We start from the raw sequence: 21,229 nt of genomic DNA, 5'->3' as shown, positions 1-21,229 counted from the left end.
TCATTTAATGTTATAGCCAAGAGTAAATTTATAAGTTGAGTCTATTTTTTTATTTTTTACAGGAAGAAGTAGTTTATAATTTTAATGGTTATTTATATTTTTGTGTAATTAGATCATATCATTTTTTCAACATCATTAGCATTAATGAAAATGCATCTGAAAAAATTAATGTAGAACTACATTTCATCCAAAGCTAAATGGACCACATTAATCATTATTTAAATAATTACCATTTATTAAATATATAATAGAGAGTTAGTTATGACTGTAACAATAGATATGATTTGTTGAGAATCTAGTATGTGTCAGATGCTTTATTCCAGATTCCTTATATTCATTTAACCATCACAAAAAATACTATTTATTTTTCCTTTTAAGTACATGGAAAACATGAGTCAGGTGACCCAAAGTTAGTCAATGAACAGATGAAGGAGCCAGACTCAATTATCAAGTTTCCTGAAAACAGAGCTTGTATATCTCATTGCCTAAGAATTTGATACACATTTTCTCAATTTATTTTCAAATATCTTGGATAATAAATATGACTTCCATTTTATATATTTTAAACGTGAAGGAAATCTAGTCTGAATGGACCCCCTGTGTATCCCTGTTTACAAAGCACATATTCTTTCTTTCTTTCTTTCTTTCTTTCTTTCTTTCTTTCTTTCTTTCTTTCTTTCTTTCTTTCTTTCTTTCTTTCTTTCTTTCTTTCTTTCTGAGAGAGAGAGAGAGTCTTATTCTGTTGCCCTGGATAGAGTGCAGTAGCGTCATCATAGCTCATTGCAGCTTCAAACTCCTGGGCTCAAGTGATCCTCTTGCCTCAGCCTACTGAGCAGCTGGGACTACAGGTGCGTGCCACAGCACCTGGCTAATTTTTCTATTTTGGGGAGAAACAGGGTCTCACTCTTGTTCAGAATTGTCTCAAATACCTGAGCTCAAGAGATCCTCTATTCTCACCCTCCCAAAATGCTAGGATTACAGGCATGAGCCACTGCTCCCAGCAAAGCACATATTCTTTCCACCAGGTTATACTTTTTCAATCCACATACTATATGCTGTCTTTGTTTCTTATCGTTCCAAGTATATTGGTTTCCTTGAGAAAAAAGAAACATGTTATACAATTATTATTTCCTAATAAGGTCTATATTAGTGTTTATCTTTAATACATCATTGGTATTAGACATTCTGCATAGCTTTATTGACATTTAAATAATGTGTATTACATTAACTACCACGTAGCTAATGTTTTATAATTGATTGTTAAATCTAAATCTCCCGTGTGATTTTCATTATCTCTTTTGTTTTACTTGTTCATAAGGACTCTCTTAAGAAACATGAATAAATAGCATGTAAGCTTCCTTGTGTTAACTATTCAAATTTTCAGCAACTTCCCATGTAGCCACTTTTTTTAAAATTTTTAAATAAAACATTATCATCATATGTTGGAAGATACATTTACCTTATGAAATTTGAAAGAAAGCTAATTTTGCATACCTACTGTGCTCCATAAAATTCTGTGGAATCTCAAATTTGGCATAGACCTCAGAGGTGACTGAACCCATTCATTTACTGAAAATAGCCTAGGAAGGTGGCCATTTTAGCCTGACGTAAACATGCCCAGCTCCTTCCATGTGTGGCTATCCCCCAATTTAAGAAAAGTGTTCTTTCCATTGATCCGACCTAACCTCTCTTGCATCCGAGACATATCAAAGAACAGGTTATGTCTGACCCTTCTTCCTCCATGATGGCTTTTTAGATATTTGGTGGTACCTCTTAATTCTTCACCATTTGTTGACATTTTTAACTTGGTGAATTGGTTAATGTTTGTCTGGAAGGTAGAAAGCAATTTCTAGATTTTGAGGTTTACTAGCTTCACATTTAAAACCCTAATCATAACCAACTACTCAGGCTAGTCTCTGAATTAGTGCTTCATTAGAAATAAAATGACACACATGGTAAAGAAGAGAAGCGTGTTCTTACTTTCTACAAAACATAATTCATTCACTGAATTATTTATTAAATATGTAATACCAAGATCTGTACCCCAAAGTAAGGTAAGGCTGCTTGAAGGAGCAAAATGAGTTTGTATGTGATGGTGGTTTTGGTCATGCATTGTGTCTGGATTGTTTACCATTCTGTACCTGGTGCTCACAGAGCACCGGGCACAGTTATGACTTAGCATATTATTAAAGTCTGAGTGAATGAACCTTATTTATATTACCTATGTTGTTGTCATCGTGATCTACAACATTCATCTTTATGTTCATCATTTTTATTGCTATTACAATATACTACAATATATTGAGATCTCAGTGAGCTGAAAGGCACTGAAATAAGTGCTTTAAATATTTTCCTTATTTATTCCTTACAGATATTTATGAGTAAAATTGTTACTCATTTAAAAGTATGGAAATTGAGATTGAGGAAGACTGAGTAATTTATCCAAGTCTACAAAGCTAGTAAATACTAAAGAATGTGAATGTTGGCTAAACACAGACTCTTTAGCTCACGGGCTTTACCACTACTTTATTCTGATTCCTCATAAAATCTCTAACATGAGATAGCACTTTTTGTCTCTTTCCAAGAGTTGCAATTCCATGTCAATAATTACTCCAGGAAGTGTTCGAGAATGAGGAAAAGAATATATCAGTGTGACAAAATCTCTCTGTGTGTGTATTTAACAGTCACAGGAAAGAGATGATCTACGAGTCTGAGGAGGTGGCAGTAAAGATTCATTCATTCTATGCCCATTCATTTATCTTGTGAGCCTTTGCTGTGGTTCATCAGGGTTAGTCTGATGACCATGCTCCTATATCATATGTCACTTGTTTAAGAAAACGTCTCCAACTTTCTCATTTCATCCATCTCTTCCAATGTCTCTCACAGCTCTTCACTTATCATGCGTGGCACAAACAGGAGAGAAACAGCAATGAGAATTTGGCAGTACCTGCATTTTTATAGTAACCATAAAAGCTTTCCAGGTTTCCAAGTGAGCTTTTTTTTAAAGGAGGACTGCTAGCAAAGCTAATTCAGCATGTTTTACAAGCTGGGTGGTATTTTGTCTTCTCTGGGGATTTTCTTTCTCTTCTTTTGTGACCGGAAAATCTTTCTACTCTACTAATTCAGTATGAGTAACCAAATGACTATTTGAGAATGACCTGGATTTTGATTTTTTCTGGTATTGTCTGATGAGGTTCTCAGTGGAGAGGAAAGGCAAGAGAGTTGGAAGGATAGAAAATATGCAGGAAACTTTTCAACAACACAAGATTTACGATCCTTAGGGATTTATGATTTGAACTACTCATTAAATGATAATTGGGGGTTTAAAACATGAGTAATGCATTATGATCATTTGGGGCACAAGAAAACCTGAGCAAAGGCTTGGATATGTGAACTTACTCATCAAATTTGAAAAAGAGCAAGTAAAATTCTGTGGCTATTTCATTCAACGTGGGTTTGTAAGTGTTAGGAGAGAGGGCTCTAAGTGTAGCCATATTATGAATAATTTCATGTGCTGTTTGACTTTTTGCTTCACTCCATAGTTAATGGGAAATCGCATTTATTTTTATGGGCAGGGGACTTTTTTTGTTTATCTTCATTTGATGGATTTTTAAGCAGTGAGCTAACATGATGAATTCCATTTTAGGAAGACATTTCTGAAGGCTGAGCTGATTGTTGATTAGAGAAAGGTGGGGTTAGAGTTGGAGAGTTTAATTCAACAATCGAGAAAGGAAATAAAGGAATAAACCCCATGATCTCTGAAAGATAGGGAAAGAACATAAACTATCATGCTGATTGTGTTCATGAAAAATGGTTTACAGCCTTATCCACAGGACTGCCTGCTGCTATCATCTGCAAATTTCATTTTCAAAGCTGAGATAACATAATCCTCAAAGTCTTCTGAGTTATAAGACACTGAATTTGTTGTATTTCTTAGGTTCTAGCAAATGCACATAAATGGAAAAAAAACTCATGACTTACTACCCCTTGGGTTGACATACATGATCATTAAAGTGATAAAATTATAAGATATATTGCTTGTGATGGGGAGTTAATCATGCTCTGATGATATGTGTTATGTTAGTGTCAGGCAACAAGAGACTATAGGTCATTTTAAAAAGGAGCATTCACATTATTATTCTTTTAGTTTTATAACTTAATTTAGGAATGGACTCAGGAAATAAGCTCTGATAGTTTAACTCCAAATATTTGAATATTATAACCTAACTTGTGACAAATATAGCTAAGTTTCAACTTCTTGTCAGCCAGGTGAGAGAAGAAAAATATTGCTGCTTTGACAAGTTCTGGAAGGGAAGAGGAATGCTTATAAAAATGGCATAGGTTACAAACATTTCACTGAAGGAAGAGGGTCATATTGATGGCATGTTTGAGCAAGCATTGTATGGAATGATAACTTAGAATCTCGTTCATAAATTTCTTTAAATTTCATCATAGAGAAAGCATTAGCTTCTTAGAAAAAGTAGGCATGTTATTCCAGGATGTTTATAATATAATTGTCTCTAAATAGCTTCTAAATTGATTATAAACATCACTTCTTGGCATGTAAGTTCTAGAACTGTTTCTGCTCTAGACAGATGTCAATGTTTCCCATATCAGCTGCCCTGGCCACTTACCTACAATGTATTCCTACCATTCATCACCTGTCTGCTTTCACTTCTCTGGCCTCATGACTGTGCTTCAAAAACTCTACCCATCACTTAAGCTTCAGTTCTTCCTCCACAAAGAAATCTCTAGTTACCCTAGTAACAAAGAGTCATATTTTCTTCTTTTCTGGGTAATATATCTCACTGATTCATCAGGCCTCACCATGTACGAACTATTTACTTATTGATCTCAGTAGAATATTTCAAAAGTACATTATAAAAAAACTTTTTTTGTGTTGTCAAAAATGTATTGTTAGATACAACTGCAAAATGTGATGTGAAGGCCTCGCTTTTGATTAACTCAAAATCAACCAACTGATCACTAGGGAGTGATATGCCATCATATTCATAGGTCTTGCCAGTGAGGACCTATGAAGAGGAGGATGTTATATAAGGTTGGACACTGGTGGGTGGGAAACATGGGGCCATTTTAGAATTCTGAAAGTCAAAATATCTTAGTTAAATCCTTTACGAACATTTATTTTTTTTTTATTTCGGCATATTATGGGAGTACAGATTTTAAGGTTTCAATAAATGCCCATTACTCCCTACCCCCACAAGTGTGAGTCTCCATCATGACCATCCCCCAGATGGTGCACATCTCACTCATTATATATGTATATACCCGCCCCCTCCCACCTGCCCAATACCCTATTACTGTAGTACGTATGTGTCCACTTAGGTGCTGCTCAGTTAATACCAATTTGCTGGTGAGTATATGTGGTGCTTGTTTTTCCATTCTTGGGAAACTTCACTTAATAGTATGGGTTCCAGCTCTAACCAGGAAAATATAAGATGTGCTATGTCACCATTGTTTCTTAGAGCTGAATAGTACTCCATGGTATACATATACCACATTTTATTAATCCATTCTTGGATTGATGGGCACTTGGGCTGTTTCCACAGCATTACAATTATGAATTGTGCTGCTATAAACATTCGAGTGCAGGTGTCTTTTCTGTAGAGTGTCATTGGATCTTTTGGGTAGATGCCCAGCAATGGGATTGCTGGATCAAATGGTAGATTCACTTGTATTGCTTTAAGGTATCTCCATATTGCTGCATTTTAAATTTTTAAAATGTGATTTTAACATAATTTTTATAGAGATTAAAAAGATATAAAGATAATGTGTTTCAAACACATAAGTTGCTAGATTATTTGGTTTTAATGGCACTGTGAGTGAGTGTGACAAAGTGTTTGTATGTGTGTGTGTGTTATTGAAGGCTAAAGTTATAAATTGCCTGACAAAACAATAAATAAATAAAATTCCTTAACTGCCTTTTAGTTCATACCCTAGGGGGCTGGCTTTCCTTTCCTGGAAATTCCTTTAGCCTTGACCTTGCAGTTTCCCTTGTAGCAGGGTCCACAAACTCCACAGTTGGACATCAGAGCCTCAGTCTTGTAAACAGACAGCAAGCCATTCACACAAATCAGATGTAGACATCTTACACTGGCAGCACAATTAGCAATGGCCATGTCAAGCAATTTCTCATTATAAATTCACTGAGGTAACTGAGATTGTAAGAAAATAAATATACCTATTTTATATCTTCATATCACTTAACACAGATTTAATCTATAGTAAATATGTAAATACCAATTAAGTTGAAACAGAATTATCATTCTTACTTTGTTTCAAGTATATATCTTACCTATTATGGCACATGTCATGAAAAAGCGTATAAAGCTAAAAGCAATAAAAAGAAAAAAGAGTTTCTGGTTGTAGGCACCTGAAGTAATTAAACAAATCCTTCTTGTATATCTAAAATGTCACACAGATAAACTAAGCACGTTGATTTTGTTTTAATACTTACAGAAATGGTCTGTGAAAGATATTTATATGTTTCTTTTCTCATGATGAAATGAAGGCCCAGGAAGGTTGAAGAATTTCCCCTGATAAATGATCAGTTAGTGAAACAACTGGGACTTGGGCACAGAGATGCCTGACCTCAAACCTGTGCTGTCACCATGCCATTGGGTGTGACCTGAAAGTACTTACATCGTCACACTTAGTCTGACATTCTCTTTTCTATGTTCTTGCTTATATATTTATTTCTGCTTTATTCACTAGACTGTAACCCTAATTACGAACAAATATTTTGTCTTTTATCAATGTTCTCTTTTCAGTCAGTCAGCGCCTGGCTCATAATAGACATGCAATAAATGCTTGTGGCATGAATGATTAAAGTATAAAGCATTTTTTGAAGCTCGATTTGGCTCTTAGTTTTTAAGAAGTTTAAAGATAACAAAGGTAAATCATTAGAAGTCTGGATTTCATTTATGTGACCATAGAAAGAAAATTAAAAATCCATTTGCACAGGCAAAAGTTATTCCAACAGTTTTTCTATAACATTCTTGGCTGTAGTTGCAATAATAAGTGCCTATTTTTCCTCAGTGATCCTATAGTAAGTTTTTCTCTTACACTGTAATACAGCTTTTCTAAATGAAGGAGCTTTTATTTTAAGAATTACATTATGTTGTTTCCAAGGCAGCTGCCCTAGAAGTAGACCCATTGGCATAATTCTATATTAAGTGTTTCCCAGTGTAACTCCAAGCCCATCTTTTATTGGATAAATCTTTAGATATAAACACAATTTGGTATAGAAAACTTCTACTTTCTCAAGTATTTTTTTTCCCAAAGCAAAATATAATTGAGGTAATTTTTTATTATTATATTTACCTTTTGGTTAAAAGAGAAGCAGTAGTAATAAATGCTTTTTGCAGCCTCTTTTATCAGCCTTTTTTCCTCCATTTCCTTTTCTTCTCCTCTTCTCTCTACTTTCCCTCTTCTTTTTCTGTGTGTGAGAATTACATGCCTGTGGATTCAGCTGCATAAAGGTTTGTCATGTCAGTGTCAACTGATCATAATTTTAAGTTTGTCACCCTTAATGATAATAATAATAGAAGGAGAAACAGAAACATTTTTACTATTTGTTAATATGTATGTGGAATACTTTTATATGTGTTTTCTAATTTTACCTTCAAATTAACTCCATGAATAAGTAGGCTCATTTTGCAACAAAATAAGCTGAAACCCAGAGGAAAATAACTTGATCAAGATCATCAATGAATAAGCATCAAGGCCAAAAATTTGAAAGAAAGTCTATTTTAAACCAAAACATTTTTAACCAATAGCCAAAACTTTCTTTATATGACAATGTTGGAATTGAGTCAAATTCTTCTTCCTCTCCTTAATTTCCAACACTTCTCTGTAATTTTTGACAACTGGTGTCAGATTTGAGCACAGTAAGAAAACTATATGGTAAACCTACCTTTTGTATTCTCACCAAATGAATACTTGTTTCTCTGAGAAACACTAAGAATTTTATGAATCCCATTTTATAAAATTTCCACAATGCCTATAAACACAGAAAAAGGAATTCTAAAGGTAGTGTTCATTATAGTATCAAAAACTTACAACTGTCTTCCAACCATATATCATTTTCTTTAATGCTGAAATGTAATAAGTTTTTATTGTTCACATGATCAAAGCCTTGTCTCAGATAGTTGGCTGTGCTACCTTAAGGAAATAACATACTCCATTGCAAATCCTCTATTATCTTACTCATGGCAGTGACCTCAAGCAATGCTTTACACATAAAGAGTTTTGAGGTCAGGAAATGTTTATATCTCCTTCTTACAGATTTATAATACCTCTGAGTCTTATGAAGAAGTCTATCTTAAATTTCATGTGTGCATTAGAATTGCTGACATGCTGATTAAAAATGCAAGTGCTCTATTGATAGGACAGGATACCGTGGAGTAGTATTTTTCTAATAGTTCCCTCATGTAATTATGTGATCAGATCATTTAAAATCAAAACTTTAAGATATTGTATATTAAAGTCTCTGAGAAGAACTGTAATAAATACAACTGTTTAATGTGGAAATCATTTTTCTCCAAACTTATATGAACTCTATTCTTTCCAAATGTCTTTTGGGAAATCCTACACTATGTAGCTTACTTTCTGCATAGTCTGTATTTTCTGAGCCTGACTTCAAGCAATTATCTTAGTTCATTTTTCAAAGTCTGAATGCAAGTATAATTGAAACAAAAGCCAGTTGGTTTATTATAGCAAAAACAGATTATAATTTTTCCAAGGAAATGTAAGTTTCCAGTTCTAACTAAAACTCATACAATAAGAAAAAGAAACATTTTTCCTCCCTAGGAAGTGTAGAAGATTCTTCTATACATCTGCTTAAAAGTATTTGGAATAAGGTAGTTAAGGTTTCAACTATTGATTTCTGTCCTGATGGTTACAATCTAAATTTTCCTTTATAGTGTGGGCTTATTTAGAGGAAATAATTGTTTATTAAATCTGGGGGCCCCTGTCAAATATACCTAAACCTGGTCATACAAAGAAAACAGGCATTTATTAAAATTCCCAAGTTCTGAACTGTTTTCATGTCCTATGTATGTTTTTATTCATTCATTATTGGTAGGCATTTAGCTGTGACCTAGGGGTGATAAATGTAGCCCCTTTCTTGAAGGAACTCATCATTTATTGAGGAGCAAGACATGCTTATGCATGTAAAAGTAATGTTAAGTACTAAAGTTGTTATATACATAGTACCTTTAGAATAAGTCAGTGTAACTGAGGTTATATAGTGGTAGAATGGTGGAAAAAATGAGATATGGAGGAGATGAATATCTGGTTTTCAGTATTTCACAGTGAAGAAAGACTTTAATGAATATGGAATGGTGTACACATCGGCAAGGAAGGGTAAAGAAAGAGTGTTCATTTAAGAGCTATATGATGTGAAAAGAGGGCATATGTAAAAATAACTTTGTTTTAAAATCTGAATGGGAGTGGGTTTAATCTGCACAATCTCTTTAGTTATTTTCTACACAGAATTTTTTAAATGCTGGAGTTTGAAGCCAGCTTATGTGGCTGCATCTCCTGGTTGACCCCAGGAAAGAAACTGACTTGGTCAATACCAGAGTGATCCACTTATCCAGTTGTTATTATTTAACTCTTAGGCTCTATTTTACACATGGAAAGGATTATGGGAAATTATGCACACACACACAAATGCAGACTCTTACACTAAATATTTTGCTATTAATTAAAAAAGAGTGTTTATAATAAAGAAGAAGAAATGAAGGGAGAAAGAAGGAAAAAGAGGCAGTAAGGAAAGAAAGAAGGAAGATATGGGGGGAAGGGACAATTTAATATTTTAACTTTGATCAAAATGGAAATAAAGCACAACTAGAATGGTTTTTTGTTTGTTTGTTTGTTTGCTTTGCTTTTTACTTCCAGCACTTGATCTTCTTCAAATCTGATGAGGCTAATAAGTAACATGAGATTTTCTGGTTAGAAATATTTAGGATCTTAGTTCCAGTAGTATTATCTATTTTTTAAAGATGTTGAGGATTTTTTAGTAGACAGATTGATGATAATATTATTTAAATTGCTTTCTGATCTGCAATATTGATGTTCCTACAGGCACACAGATCATTAGCATGTTTAAATCTTAGAGTCTAGATGCATCACAGAGAAAGCAGGTTTATAGTCCTTTACTTCATTTTTAACATTTGACAGAGAAAGAAATTTCCATTGGAATTGTGCTTCTTTGTAGTAGCTGATTCCCATAAGTGTTTCTGAGATCCCCAAACCAACCATGAATGCTTTCTCCTTGGGATCCCATTTTTGCTGTGATGATTTTGACCCTAGTTAGCCCTTTCAGCATAAATCCAAGTGATAGAAACTTCTCAATGAGAAAAATTCAAAGGAGTTTTTGTTTTGTTTTGTTTTTATTCCCTTTCTTTGTTTAACTTCATTAACCTGTTTTCAATTGCTGCTTTTTTTAGGAGGGCAAAACCTGTTCAATGAAGCACAAAGAGAATCCTCCAAGTAATACCACTGCAGAATCAGAGGCTATCCCACAGGTATTTTGTTTGTGTTATTTTTGTTATGTCAGAAAGCACTTCTTGGATCCATTGTATGCAGTGCTTTTCTCTCTTGCTCTAGCTCCAGCAGGATGCTGTATTGGCTAATACAATATAATTCCTTCACCTGGTGCCCTTGAAGTTTTCCATGGCTGTTCTGTCTTACAATAAGTTTTTGGTTTGATATGTGAGGCCCTGAGAAGATCAAGGGCTCTCCTCAGTGAGGGGAGCCCTCCCTCTCCTCCTCACTGCATCCCCCTTTCCAGCAACCAGGAAACAAAACAGAAATAAACAGAGATTAAGAACAGGCATATGTTCCTATGTGGGGGCAAGGAAATTACAGAAGATTTCAGGACACAAGAGACATGGAAAAAAGTACATATCAACCATAGAAAGTAAAAAACAAGCACAAGTCAAGAGGCTGACTCTGAATATTTATTTGTGCTGTCTTATATTTTACCAAAGATGTTGTATTATAGCAATTCTTAAGTTTCTTTTTTCATTTAATACAACATTTCTCAAATTATGAATTAGCGCAATCAGAGGTGAATGGTTTGGCCAAGTTTTCTCAAAATAATTTTTGAAATTTTTCCCACATGTATACAAAATATTTTAATGTACTTCCATGAAGTAGAAGTAGTAATATCTTTAGATTTGCTTCATTTTTGTCTGACATTACTTTTATGTATGCTGTTTTTGAGATATATGTATTTTCATTACTATTATATTATAATTTTCTATTTTTATCTTAAAATATATTTATTTTGATTCTTCTAATTGTCTGTATTGTTTGACAGAAATTGCAAATGCCTCCTTGTTCTGAGTGTGAGGTGAAAAAAGTTCCAGAAAAACAATTGACTGACTTTGAAGGAATGCCAGCTAGAGAAGAAAAAATACTGTAAATACTAAGAAACTGTGTTAAAAAACATCCATTTGCTATTGTCTTCATACTCTTTTTAGACTACAGGCTTGATGGAAATACTAAATTTCTAAAGCATGTAACTTTTTCACAATTTTATGTAACTTTATAAAGTAGCCTACAAATTTTCCAGAAGATTCCAGGCCAATTATGATCCTTAAGCAATAACCTAATTGAAATGGATATCTACAATCATAAATATTCCATTGTCATCAGTAAATTGCCCCATATAAATTGGTTTGTTTTGAAATCAAATACAACACACCATTTGATTCTCTTCATTCATTTCAATATCTACTGTATGATGTAGTTGTTGACATCAGCTAGAGGATGATAAAGTATTATGGTCCTCTGCATTCTTAAAATCCGAATTGCAACCATATCATAAAGATTTTGGTATACATTAGCCAACTGGAGTCATTTTCCTCAATGTTGGAATTTGTGCCAACATAAATGAATCTTTTATTTAATAATGTTTATTGCTATTCTTATTATTGTGAACTAATAATAATTATTTTGTCTAAATAATACCAAGGCAATTCTGGCAAGGGTTTAGTCAGTTAACAGAATTTATTAAATATATTTGTCATGATGCAGACAAAATATTTGGATGAATGACTAAAATTTCTGACACAATTCATCACATTTTTTTTGGCATTCTAAAGATATATTTGCTATATATGTCTACTGGAATTATTGAAAGTTAGGAATTGAGTTGTTTCAAATGCTTGGCATGAATTTTATGAAGTTGAGCAGTGTAATATGAGGTGGGAAGATTATTCTAAAATACAAATATGAAAGCAGACAATATGTATTTCAAAATGGATATGTGATGAAAGTAAAATAGCCACGTAGATACAATGACCCAGATACATATTTTTTTTTGAAAACCAATGTACTATTGAAACAAATCAATGGCTGTGTTAAACTTTGAAGTTGGGGTTTTATATAGGAATATTACCGATCAAATCAATACACTCATGGATAATCTGAACATAGTTCACAAGCAAGAGGAATTGACGTGAATAATTGTCTGATTGATAGGATGGATAGAACATCAGACTTACAGACTCGTATCAGTAAGGTAACTGATCCAGTTAGGTTGTCTGCACTAAATATATTCACTTCCACTGTTAGAACAATTGTGCAAATATAGAAAGCCCATAAAACCATTGGTTTTACTGAATGGATCTGTCAAGCCACAATTATTACATTTGGAGAAGTGTATCCTAGAAAATAGTTAATAAAATATATTAAATGAAATATAATCAATAGATAAACTTAAATTCTGTGATAGAGTGGCACACCTTTAATCGTAATGACATACTCAAAGAAATTTAAAGATTTGGAAAATTGGAAAATATCATTAGCTGTAAAATAATATTGTGGTATATTCATGTAGCAATTCTATTTTCAGAATAGTTCAGCATCCTTTACCGATACAGATGGTCCTCAACTTATTTTAGTGTGAGTTATGATTTATTTGACATTATGATGGTACAAAATCATCACAATTTCTATGTACTTCGTATTTTGAATATCGATCTTTTGTCTGGCTAGTGATATGTGATACATAAGATATTCAATACTTTATTATAAAATAGGCTTTTTATTAGGTGATTTTGTCCAATTATAGGCTAATGTATGTGTTCTGAGCACATTTAAGGTAGGGTAGACTAACCTTTGCCGTTTGATGTATTTATTAGGTGTATTAAATACATATTTGACTTATAATATTTTCAACTTATGATGGATTTATATGTACATAATCCCAGTGTAAGTCGAGGAGCATCTGTATTTTTGATATAACAAACTACCTAAGTAAGAAAGATAATTAGTTTTTTAACTGATACATAGAGTATTCAGATGAAGTGACCAGAATAAAAAAAAAGATCAAGGTCTGAATTTCCTGCAGACTCCTTCCCAATTCTAAAAATCATTCAATTCTACAAGGTAGAATATTACTACTTGCCCAAGTTTGTTCCTTATAATTTTCCTAATGTACCTAGGAGTCCCAACTATCTTCATATATTTTTGAAAGGGAAATAGATCATTAAGTTTTAATTTAGCTTTACTCTCCTACTCCTAACTTGGGCCCCAATTTATCTTCTAGACCCTATGGATCCATTTCACCATCTCACCTTAACACAGCATATTTTGAAACATCTTTGGACCGAAAAAATATATAAATAAGGAGAACCAGACTGATAGTTTCTGAAATTTTTACAAGTGATAATGTGTTATAAGATGAGAATTTTGCTTAATATTAAATATGTTAAAACAGCTTCATTTCTTGTTTATTTTCTCTTTGTTCTAAATTCCTATTCTAGTACGTAACAACATAATCAGCTTAACTTTATTAATTCATGGCATAATTAAGTGGCTTTGAATCAGCATAATGTATTGTTTTTCCTTTAAACCCATATAGCATTATGCATTCTGCAGTTTACTGTGCTATATTCATGGCATCATTTATTCCCCCAAAAAACAATAAAACTTGTACCAGAAGATCTTTATAAATATTCTTAAAAAATATTCTGGGAGTTCCTTTTAATAATTTAAGTATGAGATTCTTTTTTAAAAGTATATTCTATGACTGTACTTTAATGAATACATTTTATTTCTTTCACTTATTTAATTGCTTTAAAAAGGACCAGATAGGTTTAAAATGTTTCGCTTATGTCTATGACTTTTGCCTATAAGATAGGTGTCATTTCTTATTATATATTTTAATTAACAGGTATATAAAAAGATGTTTTTGAGGAATTTACATTAAGAGCCTAAACATCCTCATATGGAATAAAATCTTAACCTAAATGTTGACTATAGATGTATAACTCTATTATACACCTGTAATGACAAACAGCAAAAGATTACTTACATTTTGCAGAATATGAATTTATTCCTATTGAAAAAACAACTTTCCAATGAAACAAATTATTTTAACATAGGTACTACCAGAACTAATAAGAATTGTATTTTTCGCTAGTTATTTTAAAATACTAATCAATGCTATGTATTTGTTTCTAAGTTGGGAATTTATTTTGGGCTTAGTGTTTTCTTGTATATGCATTAACTATGTAAACTGAACCAGTTCCTAAAATATATTTAATCTAAATGAATGCTGGCAGTGTCTATCCAATGCCAGAATTCTCAGAAGAAAAGTGAGTAATTCAGTCATTCATCTGGATGTGTCTTTTCTGTGTAATCTCAAATATCTGAATATTGAAAATATTAGGTGGCTTACTTCCTTTTTCAGTCTTTCTGCAGATATTTAACATCACAGTACTGTTTCATATACAATTTTGTTTCATTAAATATGCTCAATTACAAGTCTAAGACAGTTACATGTGATGGCAGTACTTACTGTTTTAGATGGACAATGTGGATAGCTGGACTAAAATAATATTTGTGAACTATGCTATAATGAAATCTTTTATTTTTGTAGCTCAGACATTGTAAAGTACTAATGGAAGCAGAGATTGAAATAATAATTGGCAGCATAAAGTAGCTTGAACTGGCCATATCTAGAGAATAATGAAAAAGTATACCTGTTTATTTAAGAGACATTTTCTTAGTCATGTGTATAGTCTTAAATTTTCTCAAACTATGTGTTATCTGGATTATGTTAAAATAATATTAACAGTCAAGTGATGAAGAATAAAAGGTGCTGAAAGATGGCCTATTTTTGTTCAATAAAGGTTTGTTACTAAGACTACAATGTATATTATCCTATACAAGTTAATTGAAAAAAAAACAGATATTAACATTAAAATAGTACTTGGTCTGTGTCTCAGGATCTAAGAACTTTTTAAAAATGTCATCCTTGAAGTTTCATCAATCTCTCTTTGCCAAAGCCCCCAAAATATTTCATTTTATTTATTAGTAGAATGTGTTTTTTAATAGACTTCTATGATGGCAGATATTTTTCTTCTTTTTTCAGTTTAAATTTATATTTTAATTGATGAATAATTATTGTGTATATTTAAGGGGTACAGTGTGATTTTTTGAGATATATAGTGATACACACACACCTTGTGGAATGATTACATCAGGCTAATTAACATGTCTATCAGCTCACAAATTAATCTCCAGTGCTTAGAACTAGCTGCCTCATAGAAGATGCTCAAATATTTGTTGAACGAATTAATTTAGGGCCTGAAGCAGCAAGGGAACAAGCAGAGGAATCAGCAAGAGTATGGGATGGTATGGTAAGATGCAGTCTTTTATATGTTTTGTTTGTGTTGTCATTTTGTTTTGTTATTAGAATGACTTTACTTTCCCTTTTTTTCTCTGAAAGTTTCATCTATGGGCTGTGACATTAAGCAGAGTACATATGGCACCCCTAGAAGAATTTTGATATGCAGATCAATGAAATAGACATTTTTCACATGGGCTTTTTGAGTCTTTAATTTGCATCCAGCTCTGACACACATTTGGACTTTCATAGGTCCCTTAAATTCTTTTAGCACTAGTTTCCTAAACCCTCCTGGGTCTGAAGCAGTTGGATTGAAATCAGAGATTTCCTTTTCCACTGTGGAGACCTAGCCCTGTAGAAGAAATAACTGTAGGGCTGCCAAGGAGGTTAATGGACACCCAGAGGATGGGACTCTTGATTCCATAATTCCCTCTTTTTAAGTAAAGTATTTAATCTGTTATATCCTTTATGTATATTGCACTTATACAAACTGAATATACTTTTAGCAGAGAAAAGGAGTCCAGTCTAAAGTAATTTGAAAATCATAGAGCAAGAAACTCTCTACAAATGCTTCTTCCCATTTGTTCATTCAGTCAGCCAGTCATGCAGTCAATTGATAGATATTCTTTGAGATTCTGAGATGTGCCTGCCATTCCACTTGTTGATGAGGATCCAAATGTAAGCAAAAGTAATAATTATGAATAAATATTAATATATTTCATATGTACCATTCACTGTTTACTTGGTTTTTAAACAATTATTAGTTAAATGTTTTCAAGAGTCATTGAAATGGATATTAAAGTTACCTTTATATCACAGATGGGAAAATTGAGGTAGAAAAATATTAATTAAATTACCCCAAATCACATAGCTAGTAAGAGGAATGGATGAGATGTGGATCTGCAAATGAGTTGCTGGAATCCATATGCTTAATTACTTCACCATCCAGCCTTTCCTGAAAAGGCCAGCACCCTGCCCTAATGAAACTTGTAGTTTAGAGAAAGAGACAGCCATGAACAAAGGAGACACACACATAAATATTGCATGACTGTTACAAAGAAAAAAATTGGGTTCTCTTCACAGCATTTCACGGGGTGGGGGATATCTGAATGTATTTTATCTGTGTGAGGGTTAATAGATAAAATTATTTTAAGCTGAGTTTAATGAAAATATAATATTTTGTATGGATGTCCAAAACATCAGAAATGAAATGTGATAGTATTCTGAGATAATACCTAACAATACTTGAAAGTGAATACTTGAATTCAAATAACTAGAGAGTTATGGATTAGTGCTTTGAAAAATGAAAGCATGTATGGGAGAATCATCATTGCTTCCTATTCTCCACAAACCATGATGTCTGGGTCTATTAGGAATAGATGACATTGAAATGAAATATAAGTTTTTTCCATAGAACTGCATTTCTTGGGCTAAAACTTATGTAAAACTTCTCTCTCTCTCTTCTCTCTCTTCTCTCTCTCTCTCTCTCTCTTTCTCTCTCTCTCTGTCCCTTTCTTCTCTCAACCCCTGAAAAGCCATACGTTTAATACTCAAATTATTGAGTAAAGCAGAATTGAAGAAGATACCTGTCAAATTAGCAGCATACTTAAGATAACAAGGTGGTGCTTTCCTCCAATGCAATTTTAAATTTGACTCCTTCTCATCCCAGGGATGCAGGGATGGTTCAACATACGTAAATCTATAAATGCAATTCACCACATAAACAGAAGCAAAAACAAAGACCACATGATTCTTTCAATAGATGCAGAAAAAGCTTTTGACAAAATTCAACACCCTTTCATGATACGAACATTTAAGAAAATAGGCATAGAAGGGACATACCTAAAAATGATACACGCCATATATGACAGACCCATAGCCAACATCATACTGAATGGGGAAAGATTGAAATCATTCCCACTTAGAACTGGAACCAGACAAGGCTGCCTACTATCTCCACTTCTGTTCAACATAGTGCTGGAAGTCTTGGCTATAGCAATCAGACAGGAAAATGGAATCAAAGGTATCCAAATAGGGGCAGAAGAGATCAAACTTTCACTGTTTGCTGATGATATGATATTGTACCTAGAAAACCCCAAGGATTCAACCAAGAAACTCCTGGAACTGATCAATGAATTTAGTAAAGTCTCAGGATACAAAATCAATACACAGAAATCAGAGGCATTCATATACGCCAACAACAATCTCATTGAGAACCAAATCAAAGACTCAATTCCCTTCACAATAGCAACAAATAAATTAAAGTACCTAGGAATATATTTAACCAAAGAGGTAAAAGACCTCTACAGGGAGAACTATGAAACACTGAGGAAGGAAATAGCAGAGGATGTAAACAGATGGAAATCCATACCATGCTCGTGGATCGGCAGACTCAATATCGTCAAAATGTCTATACTACCCAAACTGATCTACAGATTCAATGCAATACCTATTAAAATCCCATCAGCATTCTTCACAGATATAGAAAAAATAATTTTACGCTTCGTATGGAACCAAAGAAGACCCCGAATATCAAGAGCAATTCTAGGCAACAAAAACAAAATGGGAGGCATTAATATGCCAGATATCAAACTATACTACAAAGCTGTAGTAATTAAAACAATATGGTATTGGCACAAAAACAGGAATATTGACCAGTGGAACAGATGTGAGAATCCTGATATAAAACCATCCTCATATAGCCATCTCATCTTTGACAAAGCAGACAAAAACATACGCTGGGGAAAAGAATCCCTTTTCAATAAATGGTGCTGGGAAAACTGGATAGCCACCTGTAGAAGGCTAAAACAGGACCCACACCTTTCACCTCTCACAAAAACCAACTCACGCTGGATAACAGACTTAAACCTAAGATATGAAACTATTAGAACTCTAGAGGAAAAAGTTGGAAACACTCTCCTAGACATCGGCCTGGGCAAAGAGTTTATGAAGAAGTCCCCAAAGGCAATCACAGCAGCAACAAAAATAAATAAATGGGACATGATCAAACTACAAAGCTTCTGCACAGCCAAAGAAATAGTCATGAAAGTAAACAGACAACCTACAGAATGGGAGAAAATTTTTGCATCCTATGCATCCGATAAGGGACTGATAACTAGAATATACTTAGAACTCACGAAAATTAGAAAGAAAAAATCAAATAACCCCATTAAAAAGTGGGCAAAGGACTTGAACAGAAATTTTTCTAAAGAAGACAGAAGCATGGCCAACAAACATATGAAGAAATGCTCAACATCTCTAATCATCAGGGAAATGCAAATCAAAACCACAATGAGATATCACTTAACCCCAGTGAGAATGGCCTTTATCAAAAAATCTCCAAACAATAAATGCTGGCGTGGTTGCGGAGAGAGAGGAACACTCCTACACTGCTGGTGGGACTGCAAACTAGTTCAACCTCTGTGGAAAGCAATATGGAGATACCTTAAAGCGATACAAGTGAATCTACCATTTGATCCAGCAATCCCATTGCTGGGCATCTACCCAAATGATCCAGTGACACTCTACAAAAAAGACACCTGCACTCGAATGTTTATAGCAGCACAATTCATAATTGCAAGGCTGTGGAAACAGCCCAAGTGCCCATCAATCAAAGAATGGATTAATAAAATGTGGTATATGTACACCATGGAGTACTATTCAGCTCTAAGAAACAATGGTGATATAGCACACCTTATATTTTCCTGGTTAGAGCTGGAACCCATACTACTAAGTGAAGTATCCCAAGAATGGAAAAACAAGCACCAGATATATTCTCCAGCAAACTGGTATTAACTGAGTAGCACCTAAGTGGACACATAGGTGCTACAGTAATAGGGTATTGGGCAGGTGGGAGGGGGGAGGGGGGCGGGTATATACATACATAGTGAGTGAGATGTGCACCATCTGGGGGATGGTCATGATGGAGACTCAGACTTTTGGGGGGAGGGGGGAAATGGGCATTTATTGAAACCTTAAAATCTGTACCCCCATAATATGCCAAAATAAAAAAAATAATTAAAAAAAAATAAGACAAACCTTTTTGTGGTATTATGGAATGATATCTGTAATATATTGTTAAACCAAAAAAATAAAAAAAGCAGGATGTACAAACAGTAAAAAAAAAAAAAAAAAAAAAAAAAAAAAAAAAAATTTGACTCCTTTACACTTCTTCAATTTTATTCCCAAACCTTAACACTTGTTTTGGCTAGAAATTGACAAATGCTGCCCATCATGCCTCTCCTTGGAATAATTTCTTGACGACATAAATTGCAGTGCCCATTTGGCAGAGTCCAGATCTTGATATGGTCAGGTTACTTATGTGAGTCCTAAGGGCTGCTGACATTTTGCCCTTAAATACCACTATGAATGACTTAGCTCAGGTCATTTTGGCACAGTAGAAGAGGAACAATAGGAATATAAATACATAATTGGGAGGGGGAGAAACAAGTGATGAAGAGTGTATTTTAAAATCATCCATTTCAATCCCTGTGACAGATCCTACTGAAGTAGATGTGGCATAATTAAATTGAATTATTTACTAAATGTTTTTTATGGGAGATTCTGAGAAATTTTGTGCTGTCCGGCATTTGTGTGCATTCTACTTTGTGGGTAGGTAAATTTAGCATGTGAATATCCTCTTATGATTACATCTCTATGCACACATGGACATGCCTTTATGCATGGTCATGGACATTAATTTAGTAAAATATACATATATTAGGTGAATATGGGCCTTGATTCCATTTCTGTTTACATGTTTCATTTTGTTTTAACATAAAAATCTAAGAAGACAACAATTAACTGTATATGTATTGTTACTTGAAAGCCCAATATAGTCTCAATGAACACACTTTGTTAATTCAGGCTGTGCACATGGATGCAACAGATTAGCATCCCAAATCATCCAACTGATACAGATGACTATTGCCATTTCCCCCTGGCTTGGATTATACATTGCTTTCCGTTTACTCATTCATCAACAGTTAGACCTAGACTAAGGAGTTACCTTTGGAGCTATTTGCTCGATGTACTAAAGTGGGATATTCCTTTCAGCATGGTTCTGTATACATGGAGCCTCAAAAGGATTTTACAGATTATCCTGACTATACCCAAATACTTTTTATTTGGGGAAAATGAGACAAGTAATTATAATAGATAATATCCACTGTGACTATACTGAACTAAGGTACTCTGTTAGAGGAATAAGGATGTAATCATAAGATCCAGGAAAAGGAGATATTTTATTCATCTTAAATGATAAAAGGAGAATGTTCTAATGACAGAAATTTGCTATAGAAGTTTCTAGGCATGGATTACATTAAAATCAATAGATTTTTGAAAACCAGTATTTATTTATGAGGAAATACTTTACTAAGGTTTTCTTCTTCTTTTTTTCTTTTTACAATAAAATGATACATTGTTACCTTGTTTGTTCTCTGTGTTTAATTTGAAATTTGGGTTAAATATAACCAAATGCATGCATATAACTTTCAGGATAAAATACTAATTATTCTATGATGAAACTGACAAGGTTAATTGGCTTTAACATAAGAAATG

At 33.5% G+C, this 21,229-nt stretch overlaps 1 protein-coding gene across 2 annotated transcripts in view; it reads left to right on the top strand.

The window, feature by feature from the left end:
* LUZP2 (leucine zipper protein 2) overlaps positions 1-16,311 on the top strand; it is a 440,045-nt gene extending 423,734 nt beyond the window's left edge. For both annotated transcript variants that reach the window (XM_020286544.2, XM_020286543.2), the window contains exons 11-12: positions 10,476-10,553; positions 11,351-16,311. In XM_020286544.2, the coding sequence (XP_020142133.1) occupies positions 10,476-10,553; positions 11,351-11,455 (183 nt within the window). In that variant the 3' untranslated portion in view covers positions 11,456-16,311. The remainder of the gene's footprint in view (positions 1-10,475; positions 10,554-11,350) is intronic.
* Positions 16,312-21,229: the final 4,918 nt, after the last annotated feature.

This window comes from Microcebus murinus, chromosome 4 (genome assembly GCF_040939455.1).
Source record: "Microcebus murinus isolate Inina chromosome 4, M.murinus_Inina_mat1.0, whole genome shotgun sequence".
NCBI lineage: Eukaryota > Metazoa > Chordata > Mammalia > Primates > Cheirogaleidae > Microcebus > Microcebus murinus.
This window is presented reverse-complemented; position numbering and strand designations above follow the sequence as displayed.